This window comes from Trichoplusia ni, chromosome 8 (assembly GCF_003590095.1).
Source record: "Trichoplusia ni isolate ovarian cell line Hi5 chromosome 8, tn1, whole genome shotgun sequence".
Classification (NCBI taxonomy): Eukaryota; Metazoa; Arthropoda; class Insecta; order Lepidoptera; family Noctuidae; genus Trichoplusia; species Trichoplusia ni.
Window position 1 is genome coordinate 2,026,289 of NC_039485.1, and position 12,796 is coordinate 2,039,084.

At 42.8% G+C, this 12,796-nt stretch overlaps 2 protein-coding genes across 17 annotated transcripts in view; one reads left to right on the forward strand and one right to left on the reverse strand.

Moving 5' to 3' along the window:
• Positions 1-416: 416 nt before the first annotated feature.
• Positions 417-3,567, forward strand: LOC113496681 (alpha-2-macroglobulin receptor-associated protein). The gene is made up of 7 exons (XM_026875984.1): positions 417-676; positions 854-1,063; positions 1,687-1,894; positions 2,021-2,179; positions 2,424-2,521; positions 2,743-2,832; positions 3,210-3,567. The coding sequence occupies exons 1-7, from the start codon at positions 500-502 to the stop codon at positions 3,339-3,341; spliced, it is 1,074 nt and encodes a 357-aa protein (XP_026731785.1). The 5' UTR covers positions 417-499; the 3' UTR covers positions 3,342-3,567.
• Positions 3,568-3,856: 289 nt separating this feature from the next.
• The window catches only part of LOC113496677 (ankyrin repeat and KH domain-containing protein mask), a 32,682-nt gene continuing 23,742 nt past the window's right edge, over positions 3,857-12,796 (reverse strand). For 9 of the 16 annotated variants that reach the window (XM_026875977.1, XM_026875972.1, XM_026875975.1 and 6 more), the window contains 24 exons: positions 12,494-12,766; positions 12,179-12,347; positions 11,818-12,055; positions 11,444-11,576; positions 11,231-11,331; positions 10,851-11,067; positions 10,392-10,550; positions 10,056-10,181; positions 9,698-9,852; positions 9,185-9,346; positions 8,390-8,512; positions 8,006-8,155; positions 7,526-7,685; positions 7,306-7,420; positions 6,913-7,181; positions 6,637-6,819; positions 6,462-6,551; positions 6,265-6,390; positions 5,948-6,107; positions 5,667-5,755; positions 5,390-5,530; positions 5,130-5,261; positions 4,836-5,021; positions 3,857-4,756 (listed from right to left, as the gene is read on the reverse strand). In XM_026875977.1, the coding sequence (XP_026731778.1) occupies positions 4,505-4,756; positions 4,836-5,021; positions 5,130-5,261; positions 5,390-5,530; positions 5,667-5,755; positions 5,948-6,107; positions 6,265-6,390; positions 6,462-6,551; positions 6,637-6,819; positions 6,913-7,181; positions 7,306-7,420; positions 7,526-7,685; positions 8,006-8,155; positions 8,390-8,512; positions 9,185-9,346; positions 9,698-9,852; positions 10,056-10,181; positions 10,392-10,550; positions 10,851-11,067; positions 11,231-11,331; positions 11,444-11,576; positions 11,818-12,055; positions 12,179-12,347; positions 12,494-12,766 (3,909 nt within the window). In that variant the 3' untranslated portion in view covers positions 3,857-4,504. The remainder of the gene's footprint in view (positions 4,757-4,835; positions 5,022-5,129; positions 5,262-5,389; positions 5,531-5,666; positions 5,756-5,947; positions 6,108-6,264; positions 6,391-6,461; positions 6,552-6,636; positions 6,820-6,912; positions 7,182-7,305; positions 7,421-7,525; positions 7,686-8,005; positions 8,156-8,389; positions 8,513-9,184; positions 9,347-9,697; positions 9,853-10,055; positions 10,182-10,391; positions 10,551-10,850; positions 11,068-11,230; positions 11,332-11,443; positions 11,577-11,817; positions 12,056-12,178; positions 12,348-12,493; positions 12,767-12,796) is intronic. The other 7 variants (XM_026875967.1, XM_026875981.1, XM_026875971.1 and 4 more) reach the window with 7 other exon arrangements.

Below are 12,796 nucleotides of genomic sequence, written 5' to 3' on the forward strand. Positions count from 1 at the left end.
GAGACATCAATCAAATTAATAGATTAGATCAGCTAATCGAGCTCCTATGCTGGACCTATTCCCTGCCCGGTAGCGCCACAAAGCCCTATCCTCCACAAGCGCGTGTGATACGCGTTTGAAAAAATTATGTTTTGCAGACGTATGTATCCAACCAAAAATAATTGTATTCTGATTATTTTTAATGCATAATAAATAAATGTTTAAGTCGATACACTCGATACCCTTTTTTCGTCAGCACACGCCTAAAATGATTTTTGTCACATGTTTGACATGCCTTTATACGTTGTACATCCTCTACCAATGATTAAAAGTTTAATAATCTAGTTATATTTGCAAATTAAACGCATAAATGACGTGGTTACGAATGTGTCTTATCACATGTCACTGTCAATTTTGACAAAACGCTATTTACGAAAGCCGAAAGCGATTCATTCATTCAGTCATCAAAGACACCGAAAATAATTGTGTTGTGTAGATGTTCTAATTAAATAGAATCAGAATGCATATATATTCGCAAACTTTGGTTTTTGTTTTACTAATAGTAAGTTGTGTGTTGTGTGAAAATAAGTACTCCAAATCGGCCAACGAGAAAAAGAAAAGTGAGGTTGATTTTAGAAACTTAGATAAGCCATTCAGGATGAATAAACTTAATTTATTATGGACTAAAGCACGACAGGTAAAGTATTTTTTGTAGAGTTTTGTCTTATAACTCCTATAAACTATAAAATAGTCTAAATAATATATAGATAAACTACCAAATAAATTCCGAGAAACTTTTGGGCACCGGCAGTACGCCGCCTCTAAATTTGCAATCATAGGAGAAAACATAACAATATTTTAAATTAATTTCCAGCGCTTAACAGAACCGAAGCTAAAGTCATTGTACAGTGACTTGATGATACAAGACAAGGAAGAGCTCATACAAAAGAGGGTGAAGAGTGAAGGAGGAGATAAAGAGGGCTTGAAGGAAGCAGAACTGAGGCGCAAACTTAGCAACATTATGTCGAACTATGGACTCTTACATCACTTTGAACCTGATGCACCCAGAGGAAAGGATCATCCTGTAAGTAGTGACTAAAAAGAACTTGTCTAGAAAACTATTCAAGTGGTATAAGCCACTAAGCTTATAGTCAATTACTCAGAAATAAAACAGTATGTATTCAACTTTTCAAACTTTTGGTGAAATTTTTAATTAAATCAAAACCAAATTACAACTTTTTACTGTTCAATTTATAAAATCATGTAAGTTTCAATTTATCATCTTAGTGGTGATAAGAGGGAACTAAGATAAGGGACACTTATTTAAAACATAGGTTCATTGACTGTTAAAGACATAGAGATAAAAATGTAATTGTTTTTACAGCTGCACCAGTTGTTATTTAGATACATTTGTCATTGCCTGACTTTGCACACAGTAAGAAAAAGTATATTATTTTTACTACTGATATAAATAACACAAAACAATGCAGAACTTGTTTTAAATGAATCTCTATTGTCAATTTCTTCCAACAAAATAATTGTGCTCTCATAAAATCATAATCTAGGCCAGCTTTTTAGGTTTACTGCCTTGTATGATCTATGTGTAAATAAAGATTTACAAAAATGTGTCTTACCACCTTGCAATAGAGGATTATTTGTCACCACCATATAACAACTGAATCAGAACTATGTTGCTTCATCACTCAGGGTTTCAATTCAGCAATGGATGACTACATTAACAAAAGTATATTCAAAGACAAGAAGCTCAACTACTTGTGGACCAAGGCTGAGTCAGCAGGATTCACTATGGAGGAGCTGATGGCTTTAAGAGAAGAGTTCACACATCATCAGGAGAAAATCGACCAGTATTATGACCTCTTCAGTGATGATTCACCAAAAAATGATGCTTTTAAAAGTAAGTTATGTTTTTTTTTTTAAAAGGAGAGTATTGTAAAGATCATATCTATTAGCTGTAAATTCATAAGTGTAAAATCCTAACTCATTGCAGTTGTTATTCATATAACATCATGTTCTATTTCAGATGTTATAAATGAAGATGAGTTAGACAAGTTTAATGAGATTGGAGGTGACCAAGCAACAGAGATGAACAAGGATTACATTGACAAAGCCAACCTCATTAGAGAAAAGCACCAAGTTTTAAGGGATGGCTATGATAGAATACAAAGGGTTATTGCTAAAGGTAAAAACCTTTTTTCTTTATCAGTATTTTCATTATCATATCACTCTTGACAGTCTCTGGATGTTCATATTATTAATAGTAGCAGCAACAGCAATCTCTCTGCACGATCTGCGACCTCTTCGACCTGCCAGCAGGTCCTCAGTCGGCCCATCAATGTGCATAAATGGTGCTTTTTCTAAAAAGCCATTGAGTTATTGTACGATTATATGTGAACATTTTTTGTACGAATTACTTTCCTATGCAGGTCCCAACAATAAGGAGTTCATAGAACCTAAGGTGCAAGGACTATGGAAGATTGCAGTATCAGCTAATTTCACAACTGAAGAACTAGCTTCTTTGAAGGTATTTACTATTTTAATTTATCTTGTACTATGTTGGTATAAAGTGTACGTCACTAAAGTCCTCCTAAATGTCTCGAACAATTTGAAAGTTTTTTGTATGGTCTTGGGTGGTGCCCTGCATGGTTTCCATCAGCCTAGAGCCTGGCACGAACATTTCATAGTCAACTCCTACTTACCTAGGTTCAGAGTTTAGTTTCCATAGTTTTTTTTTCTTGATTTTAGGTGGAACTGCAGCATTACGAGTCTCGACTGTTGAAATTACGTCACTTGCAAGCTGATCATGTAAGCAATCGTGAAAAACACAAGAGCAAGGTTATTTATTTTATTTTACCTTATCTTATTTAGTATTTTTTTTGCTTTTGTATTTTGTGTTTTTATTATTTTATAACAAACCTCTATCTGTTAAATCTATTTTCAAGTACTGTACTAAAACTACAATATACCTTCGAATCAAACCTTACTGCTATGATGTTCGATTGTTCACTACGGTAAAATTACTTATTCCATTTAGCCCATTCAATCTACTACTTGCTACACATACTTTTTCTATCACATTTTTAATTTAGAATCGATCAATGTTAAAGAAAATACTTTTAATAATCTCCATATTTGAAATTATGGTTAGTATTTAATCAAAATATGGCTTATAGTAAAACATGTGTAAAACCTCATACTTATCCTTCCATCAGGTGGCCGGGACAGGCGACAAATTCAATCATTTTGAAGACCAGGAGCAGATGATCAAAAAGCACTCCAGAAAGGTTGAGAAGATGCACGCAGATCTTGAGAGCAAGATATTAGAACGTCATACAGAGCTCTAATGCCTCAACACTTTGCCGACATCATTATAAGAAAAAAAATCTTGTATTCCATTGACCATGCATTTTTGAACAAAGTGTGATTTATACTAATTGTTTGGTTAATCATTTTTATAGTAACCATGTTACATATTGTCATGAGGTCTATTTTCGTAACTGTCCAAGATTATTTTTGTAATAAAAATAAGTTTACTGTGTACGTAACTTTGTAAATAAACAAGTAAGAATCTCAGTGTGTTTCTAATAAATTTAAGTTATACTTAACTGTTGTTTAATTGTAGTAGTTTTTTAAGGAGTTCTTGTGATTTCAATCAAAATGATCCCTACTCAAGAAGACACGCAAGATATTTTGACAACGGTTTATTTGCCTAGAACTTACCGCATATCCTGCTTTTAATCATATTCGAGACAAAGTAAGTCCTCAATAATAATTTACTTATAAATATACACATTACCCAAATAAACCTATTAAAAAAGAATTTATTGAAAAACAGGTGGTATTATTAAAAACACCAGTGGTTACAGTGCATCAATATATCGATATTTAATCTTCATGTACAAGCAAATTTTATTAATACATGTTTAATATTTCGCCTCGGTTTGCGAGCGTACCAATCATCGAAACTAATATCGCATTATGCCATAATATAGTGTAAAATATGTATAATAGACGGCGGGCGGCCACCGCACACAAGGCAACTCAAAACACTCAGCGGCACTTCGGAATCACATTCCAAGCTACCTACTATTACATTCGTTTACGCGTATATCTACAATCAGATGAAAACGGCGACGCCGACTATAACATAACTATAATTCGTCTAAACGTAACGTCGCGGTCGGCGAGCGGCAGTAACAAATAAAACTACATCCGACTCCCCTCACGAGTTTCATTATAATGAATCGTTTAATGCTCACTTCAGTCGATCGTACAGTATAAGTAGTTCTTTTCTCGATAGGACATCTTCTCTATTTATGTATATAGATAATCTGTATAATATAATTCTTTCTCACTAATATCTACACCGTTTCCAAGGGTTACAATTATATATAATCCTGTGGGTCTGGGGCGGCGGCGGCGGCGCGCGGCTCCCGGCCGCCTAGTGAGTCCACTTGCTCCAGGCCTGCGACAAACAGTGGGTCAGCGTCGGGCGGCGGCGGCGGCGCTAGCGGTAGTAGCGCGCGGTACGCACCTGCTTGTCGGGCGCGTGCGGCTGCTGCTCCCAGTGCGCGTGCGGCTCGGGCGCGGGCGCGGCGGCGGGCGGCAGGTAGTGCAGCGCGGGCAGCGCGTGCATGAGCGACAGCGCGGCGGCCGTGGCGCCGCCCGCGCCCACCGCGCCGTACGCGCCGCTCTCCATGCCGTGCCCCACGCCCACGTGCCCGCTCACGCCCACGCCGCCCATGCCGCTCACCGTCTGCTGGACGTCGCATCGTACATGTATTATACAGCTCGCCTGCATATCACGACTCAGTTCACAGCTAAGAATGTTGCGTTACCTGGTATCTGTCATGATCGGGCAGGTGCTGGTGGTGCAGATGCGCGTGAGGCCAGTCATCGGCGGCGGTGAGTTTCCAGGCGCGCTCGGTGCCAATAGGGCGGGGCTTCCGTTCTTCTTCCTCGCCCCAGCCGCCGCCTCCCACGCCCGCGTTCACATTCACGCCCACACCGCGGTCCAACAGAGACTGAACAAAATACTATCAGTTTATCAGCGTTTCTTATTGAATTTTTAATAACCCTATTTATATTACCCTGGATATTACTTAATATCTAGACAATCTTTATTCAATTACCTGGTAGGCATGGTGTTGCTGCGGGTTGTGTTGCATGGGTTTAGGAGATTGATTCATAGGCTGTTGTTGTTGCTGCTGATAAGACATCAACAACGCGCTCAGGTTGCCAGCGTTGCTAGCCCCCGCAAACAACTGCAATTTAACATGCTCATATTATTATAATAATAATTATTTTGCGAGATCACAATAAATGTAGTTTCTTTTCAGAATGATACTGGTTTGCAATTAAATAACTGCTAGAAAGTTGTAGTAATACTGACCTGCGCGTTGTGCTTTTGCTGCATGAGCGGGTGCCGCTGCGCGAAGTCGGGCGCGCGCGGGTTGAGGCGGGACACGGTCTCCACGTAGCCCAGCCCCAGCGCTGCGCCGCTCATGTTCACGCCGCTGGAGATCGACACCTGCTGAGGGAGGGCACTTACTATAAGCATTCGTGTTTATTTACTTTTATAATGTTTAGATGTTGTTATATATATTGTTGTATGTACAATGGATAATATTGCTGAAAGTTCTTAAAATGAATACATTTTGAATAGTTACCATCATGTTGTGTCCATTTCTTGAGTTGTCTTGATAGATAGGTCCATTCCGAGACAGCCCACTCATGTCCATTGCGTTTACATTGTTACCTGCAATATCAGGTAATAATAAAAAATACTGCATTTAAATGGTAGGATACAGGGGCAGGTTTAGGTAAACCTGGGTAAGGACGTACATCTAGGTACTGAAATGAAATGCTTTGATATATTCTCCGAGCAACATGTCACCTAAAGGATTTCTGTGCGTCGTATTGTATTTGGCAGTAAGTGTGTGGTGCGTACCGATGGGCATGGGCTGGTGGTAGGAGGGCGCCTGGTGGTGCGGCGGCGCGTGCGCGGGCGGCGGCGTGGAGCCGTGCGACGACGTGCGCGAGCACGGCGAGCAGCCGCCGCCCGCGCCGCCGCCGCCGCCGCGGTAGCCCGGCGCCTTGCTCGCGTCCACCTGCACGGACACGCGACGATACATTACGTACTGATATATTAAGAACAGAGAAACACTCTTATAGCTGATTGCTACCATTTGACAACTGACAAAATAGTAATTCAATACATAACAAAGGCGAACTTTAGGTAAACATTACATAATGTGCAGGTAGTACCTGTGGCGGAGGAGGTTCGACATTGTGATGTGCGTCGCCCGCAGCGCCCCACACGCCGGCGCCGGCGCCCGCCGACAGGTCTTTGAACAGCGAGTACTCCTGCGCACCACCGCCACCACTCCGCTGCTGGCAAAGTCAAAAGTCTCATTATATGATTCATAAAAAAATAAAAATACAAAAGGTAGAAACCAACATACCTGGGGAGTGGTATTAATATGTAAGGCTGATGAGGTGTTAGGTGTATTTTCTTCATTTGCACTCCAAGAACTCGAATTATCTGGGCTTAGCTGTGAACATAGATTTGATTTGAAATTATACTGTTTCGACATAAACATTCCGAGGTCAATTTATAGGTGATTTTAAATGCTTTACCTGTGCGGTGCGTTCAGGCATACGCTCTGGCATTCGTTCGGGCAACCGCTCAGGAAGGCGGTGCTGCTTCTGCTCATCTTCCAAGCGTAAAGGAGTCGCGCTTGTTGGCGTCGGCGAAGGCTCCCGAGCGCCCTTCAGCGGAGACGAGCTCAAGCCGCCGGGGCTACTGCTTCCCGGTGGTGGCTGTGTTATAATATGTCAGTTAAATTAGGAATTCAACCAGGTTAAGGCAGGTCTTATTTATAAGATCAAGAAGAAGTGGGTGTGGCTACATACCTGATGCGCAGGTCTGGGCTTGGCGTCCTGCGCGGGCGCAGGCGGCGCGGGGGGCGCGGCGGGCGCGGGCGCGGCGGCGGCCGTGAGCTTGGCGGCGAAGGTGTTCTGCCTGGCGCCCACGATGGCGCCCGTGTACGACAGCGCGCCGGTGCTCTTGCTGGCCGGCGTGGCCGCGCCGCCAGCCGCGCCGCCGCCCGCCGCGCTGCCCGCGATACACACTGACGCGCTCGACGGAGTCGAAGTAGGTGCACGCTTTTCAGTCGTAGAAGCTAATGGACAAAGATACATTATGTTAACATATACAGAGTACAGTTAAGACCGAAGTACAAAAAACAGAAAAACACTTTAGCAATACAAAGACTTATTTAATTTAATTTTAAATAAAACACTCACGGTGTGTTTGTAGCCGCGGTGGCGCTGGCCTCACATGCTGCTTAGCAGGCGCACGCGCGGTGGGCGTGGCGCGACTGCTGGCAGAGCTGCTGCTACTGCTGCTGGCGCCTTGTTGCTACAATGATGAACATTACTTAGTACTTATAATATACTCAAATCAACCTATATACTGTGATTTACAGCATTTAAAAACATGTGTCATGTTAATGGCTAGTCATACCTTGGGCGGCGGTTGTTTTGGTGGTTTAGGCTGCAATGGTGCGGGTTGCGGCGGTGGCTTGGCTGCGGCGCGTGGCAGCAGCTGCACGATGTCGGCCTCGGGGTCGCGGATCATAGCCGCGATCAGTATACCCGCCTGCTTTGTGGCTTCTGCTGAGCCCCTGGTTAGAAAAGACACATAATTATCTTCATTGCCTCCTGAACCAATACTTAGTATCCATAAATAGTTTGGTACATATCGCATGTATCTAAGTAAACTATGGTTGCAGCACCATACATTTACTATCTCATTGATCTGTTCACTATCCATTACATTTGTAACCCATAAATATGTAATTATATCAACTTCTTTTCGATTCCATGGCAATACAATTTTAAAAGCTTAGAAATGTGCAACGATTTTGGCATTATTGATGAGATCATCCATAGTGAACATGTAGACATATGCATGCAGGCTAGACATGCCAGTTAGCATACTAACTTGATGGTGATGATCCTCTCGCCCTGTCCCTTGCTCTGCTTATCGACCTCGATGTGCGCGCCGGTGGCAGAGCGGATGGCGTTGATGTTGCTGCCCGCGCGGCCGATCACGCGGGAGATCGCGTGCGACGCCACAGACACTTTCTTGCATCTGTAAACATATTGTGGTTAAATTTTAGGACGTTGATTTCACACTTGTAACCCTGATTTGTCAAGCCAGTCAAAATATTATATTTAAAGATTACCGATGGAATTTACATTACTCTTTTATATCACATCCTCTGGTTTTTGTGTCTCGACATGAAACCCTAAATTTCTTATCTAAAATATGTTCTTAGCTGAATGACTTTTAATAGATACATAATACTCAAAAGTGTAAGCTTACCCGGGTTCCACAGTAGAGAGCGTCTGCACGCTAGACTTGCGTACAACCTCCTTCCATCCCTCTTCGCGTCGGCCGCCTACGCAACCGCTCTTGGGAGATGTGCTCTTGCCTTCGGTCTCCCATCTGTTTTGTGCAATATGTTGTTTTTACAAATGTGTTTATATACCTAAGTATTTGTTGATGGAATGATAATGTCAATATTGTATTTTTGGTAAATATTAATGTCAGAGAGTTTTGCTGGATGTTTGATTGAAAGCAATCTCTCTTTTGAGACATTTGTAGTGGAAGTTATAATTGCTAAAGCACTTTACTTTTCGGAAAGCCACCTCATCTTCTGAGGCTGAAATCTATAAATATTTTTATTAGGTTCCTTCAACACTGTATAATAATTTTATCAATTATTTTAGTGTAGTTCTTATTTGCACCAAGCTCGTAACATGAAAGCATTGTTAATCCTTCGCTTCTACTCAGATAACACAGTGAACGCTCAGCAGTAACAAAATAAAACAAAACTATAGATTTCAACCTAAGCCACAAAGGTAACGTAAGTAAACTTGCAGGCCATAAAACCCACGCACCCCACACATTATGAAGCAGCCAATGAAAAGGTATCCAAAAATCAATGTCAATTTGCGGCCACATAAAAAAAACAAAACCTTTACCACAAGCATGGGTCATGCATGTATCGTGTACACAGACTGAGGCCTGCAACACTGGGATAAAATAACTTTGACACTGATTTTATGTATATCACGTTTACAATGATGACGCGAGGTTTATGTTGTTCGAACTTACTGATGAGTGTTGTGCGTCTTTTTATTTTTGTCACTTGTGTCAACATCGTCTTTATCCACATTGTGCCTTGTGGATTCGAATACTTGACTCTTTCTAGAGTTATTCCCATATTTGTTAACATTCTGTACTGTAATGCTCTTAGGGGTATCCTCTTCGGGTTTTCTGCAAGAACAATATTTGCTACTTTAACCCCCCTATCAGGTTATTATTACGTTAGAAATCATTAATTGATTGCCATCCTGATTGCAATACAACTAGTGAACAAACAAACATTATCAAGCATTATTATTCGCTTAATTAAACAGTAAAAAGCATGCTTTGTAGAGACACAATAAATTGAACTAGTTTAATAGGCGGAGGACTCATAAAGTAAAAGGACAGACGTAGGTGTTGCAAATACATGTCATGTTCGTCTCTGAGCTATGGAGTCGTAGCCCACGAAACCAGTTCAGTCCAGTGCGCATTCCCAAGCCGGCGCAGTGTGCAGGCGGGGCGGGCGGCGGCGGTACTAACTTGTCCTTCTTGTCGGCGGGGCGTCGCTCGGGCGCGGGCGCGGGCTTGGCGGGCGTGGCCGGCGGAGAGCTCGGCGCTACGTTCTCTTTTTCCTGCTTCTTGTCAGGCTTGGGAGTACTTTCTTTTTCCGGTTTAGTCTCTATTTTAGGTTTGCTCTGTGGAAGGTTTTAACAAGTTAGTAAGTTGGCCGCGGCCGGATCGTGTTCTGTCATTTCTAAGCATGCCTAGACTAAACAAGTGAAAAGTTTCTTTAAAATATATAGAAAACTCCAAAAAATATTGAAATATGAAGTATTTTGTAGTAGAAAAAACTGTATGACTTGGTAAAATTAATGCACCAGTATAGTATGAGCCTTACTTTATCAGGTTGTTTCTTTGCAGGTTGTGCGGGTGGAGGGGGAGCTGCCTTTTCCTCTTTTTTCTTCTTTTTAGACTTAGTTGTCTGCACAGGAGGAGCTTTCACGTCAGAGGATGAACAGGAACCCTGAATTATAGATTATCAATGTAGGAGTGTCTTAGATTTTATCTTATCTTTGTCTGATACCCACTATTCATTACTTTGTCTGAAAGTTCACAACTAAAACTGCATAGGATAAAGTTCTTTGTCATGTTCAGTATTTCAGAAATAACATTTACAATTGCAATAACCATATGATCTACTCATAAGCTGAAATCATGACTGAAATGAACATACTTGCGAATTGGCATCGATACCGGAGTCGCCCTCCTCCTTGGGCACGGGCTCGTCGTCCGGCTCGCCGCCCTCCGAGCACTCGCCGAGGGCCTTCTCGCAGTATAACGAGTTCTTGTCGTTCTCCGCTTGAAGTTTGCGTCTTTCCTCCTGTAGGCAAGACTGAAGTTACACATATTATTTCTAGTTGTATAAAGCATTTATATTATGACATTCCTTTTACAAAATACGATTCTCGATATGATTGTAGGCACATCTTTGTTACCTATTTGCATTTCTCATTCTATTTCATGAGTTTGTGAAAATGTAATTTATTAGGCAAGTGTGGTTAGACCAGCACAGTATGACACCGGCTTCAACGTTTGTCGGTTTTTAAACACTTGTGTGGAAAACCGAAATAAGACTTCAGTCGGCTATCCAGCATTCGGATTGAATCGCCTTGTAGTGTAGGGCGGGGCGTACCTTCTTCTCGAGCTTCTTCTTCTTCTTGCGCTCGCGGCGGCGCTGCGCGGCCTGGCGGCGACTCTCCTCGCGACAGCGCTCGGCGTCGAGCTCCTCGAGCAGGCTGGTCGCGTTCTGGTTGGCGCGCGCCGCCTGCGTCTCCTTGGCGGCGCGGATCACGCGTACGCACTCCTGGCACTTCTCCAGCAGCTCCTTGTCCGAGATCGTGCAGATGTACCTGCGACACACGACACAATTCGATAACAAAGTCAAACTTCGCACTCCTACACGCTTATAAACATTAAACACCAAAAAAAATGCGGGATATCTCTAAATTTAAATAACTTATTCCGAGATCATAAAGAATTAATTTCTAACAGAAAAATAGCTCTGATATATACCTTGTCATCTCTTGGTCTGAGGGGAATTGTGTAACTATGACGACCATACATTTGACCACTTTAGTGTGGCCTTTACGGAAGGCAGCCATAAGGCAAGATACCTGCAAAGAAAAAAAAAATTAGTTTACCTCAACCACACATCAAAACTTAAACTTACGTATATTTTATTAATTATACGTAAGTATAGTATTATGCCAGGTATAATATACGTACTTTTCTATTGTCCTGTGAGTCTATATCTGCGCCGGCAGAGTATAACATCTCGACCACCGCAAGGTGGCCGCCGTTAGCCGCCAGCCAGAGAGGGGAGTTGCCTTTTTTATTTTTGACTTCAACCGCCGCTCGTCTATGATAAAAATTACATATTAAATTACTAACGTCTTGGGTTGACTATTTTTTTTCAATAATATTGTTATACCAGAAGAAACATGTAAAAAAAATATGTATACTGTCCATAGGTTTTCTGTTTGCAAGATGAATGTTGATAATAACTTTAAGTTGTATATTTTGTTCCAACCTGCTGAAATTGCTTCAAGCATGTTGCAGAGTATAATATTTAGGGTAATAGGGTATGGGGTATTATATACCTCTGCAGCAGTAGCTCGACGAACTTGGTGTGTCCCTTGTCGGCGGCGATGGTGAGCGCGGTGTCCCGCGAGGAGGGCACGGGCGGCGCGTTGACGTCGGCGCCCTTGTCCAGCAGCACGCGGCCCACCTCCACGTAGCCGCCGCTGGCCGCCTCCATGAGCGGCGTCAGCCCCGTCTTGGCGCGGTGCTCCACGTTAGCCTTGCGGTCCAGCAGCAGGCTCACTACTTCGTGCCGCCCTACGCACCGCAACACAAGTTCATAAGTTTCATGCTGTTGGTACTTAGACCAGAGTTGAGTTGTGGGCCTAACTCGAACTGGTATAAAACAACAAACTGCATGAGAATGAATATACAACATACCTTGGAAACAGGCGAGGGTTAAGGCGGTATTGCGATTAGTCTCTATCTGAGCGTTTATGTCGGAGCCACAGTCGAGCAGCAGGCGTACGGCTGCCGTGTGCCCGTTCATAGCTGCCAGCATGAGGGGGGAAATGCCGAGCTTTGAACCGGTGCGGGAGTTTATCTCAGCCTGATGAACAAACAATATTTTTAGTTAACTTTCCTAAATCTTCGATCTATTAAATAAATCTGTATACTGATAATACGACTATATACTACTGACTGATAATATATTTGCTCAAGACACGTCAACTCAAAATTGATTGGCGTACGAACCTGATGCGTGAGCAGTAGCCTGATGATGTTGACGTAGCCACCCGAGGCGGCGAGCGAGAGCGGCGTGTAGTCGGAGACGTTGCGGTGCTCCTTGTTGGCGCCGCGGCTGAGGATGAGCTCCACCACCTCGTAGCGGCCGCCGCTGCACGCCAGCGACAGCGGCGTGTCCTTCGTGCGCTCCGACTGCGCCTCGATGTCCGCGCCGTGGTTCAATAGGATCTCTACAATCTTCTCGTGCCCCGCCGTCGCCGCTAGGATCAAGGGGGTGAAGCCCTGGAGACGAAAAAATTGCAATAAAGCTTA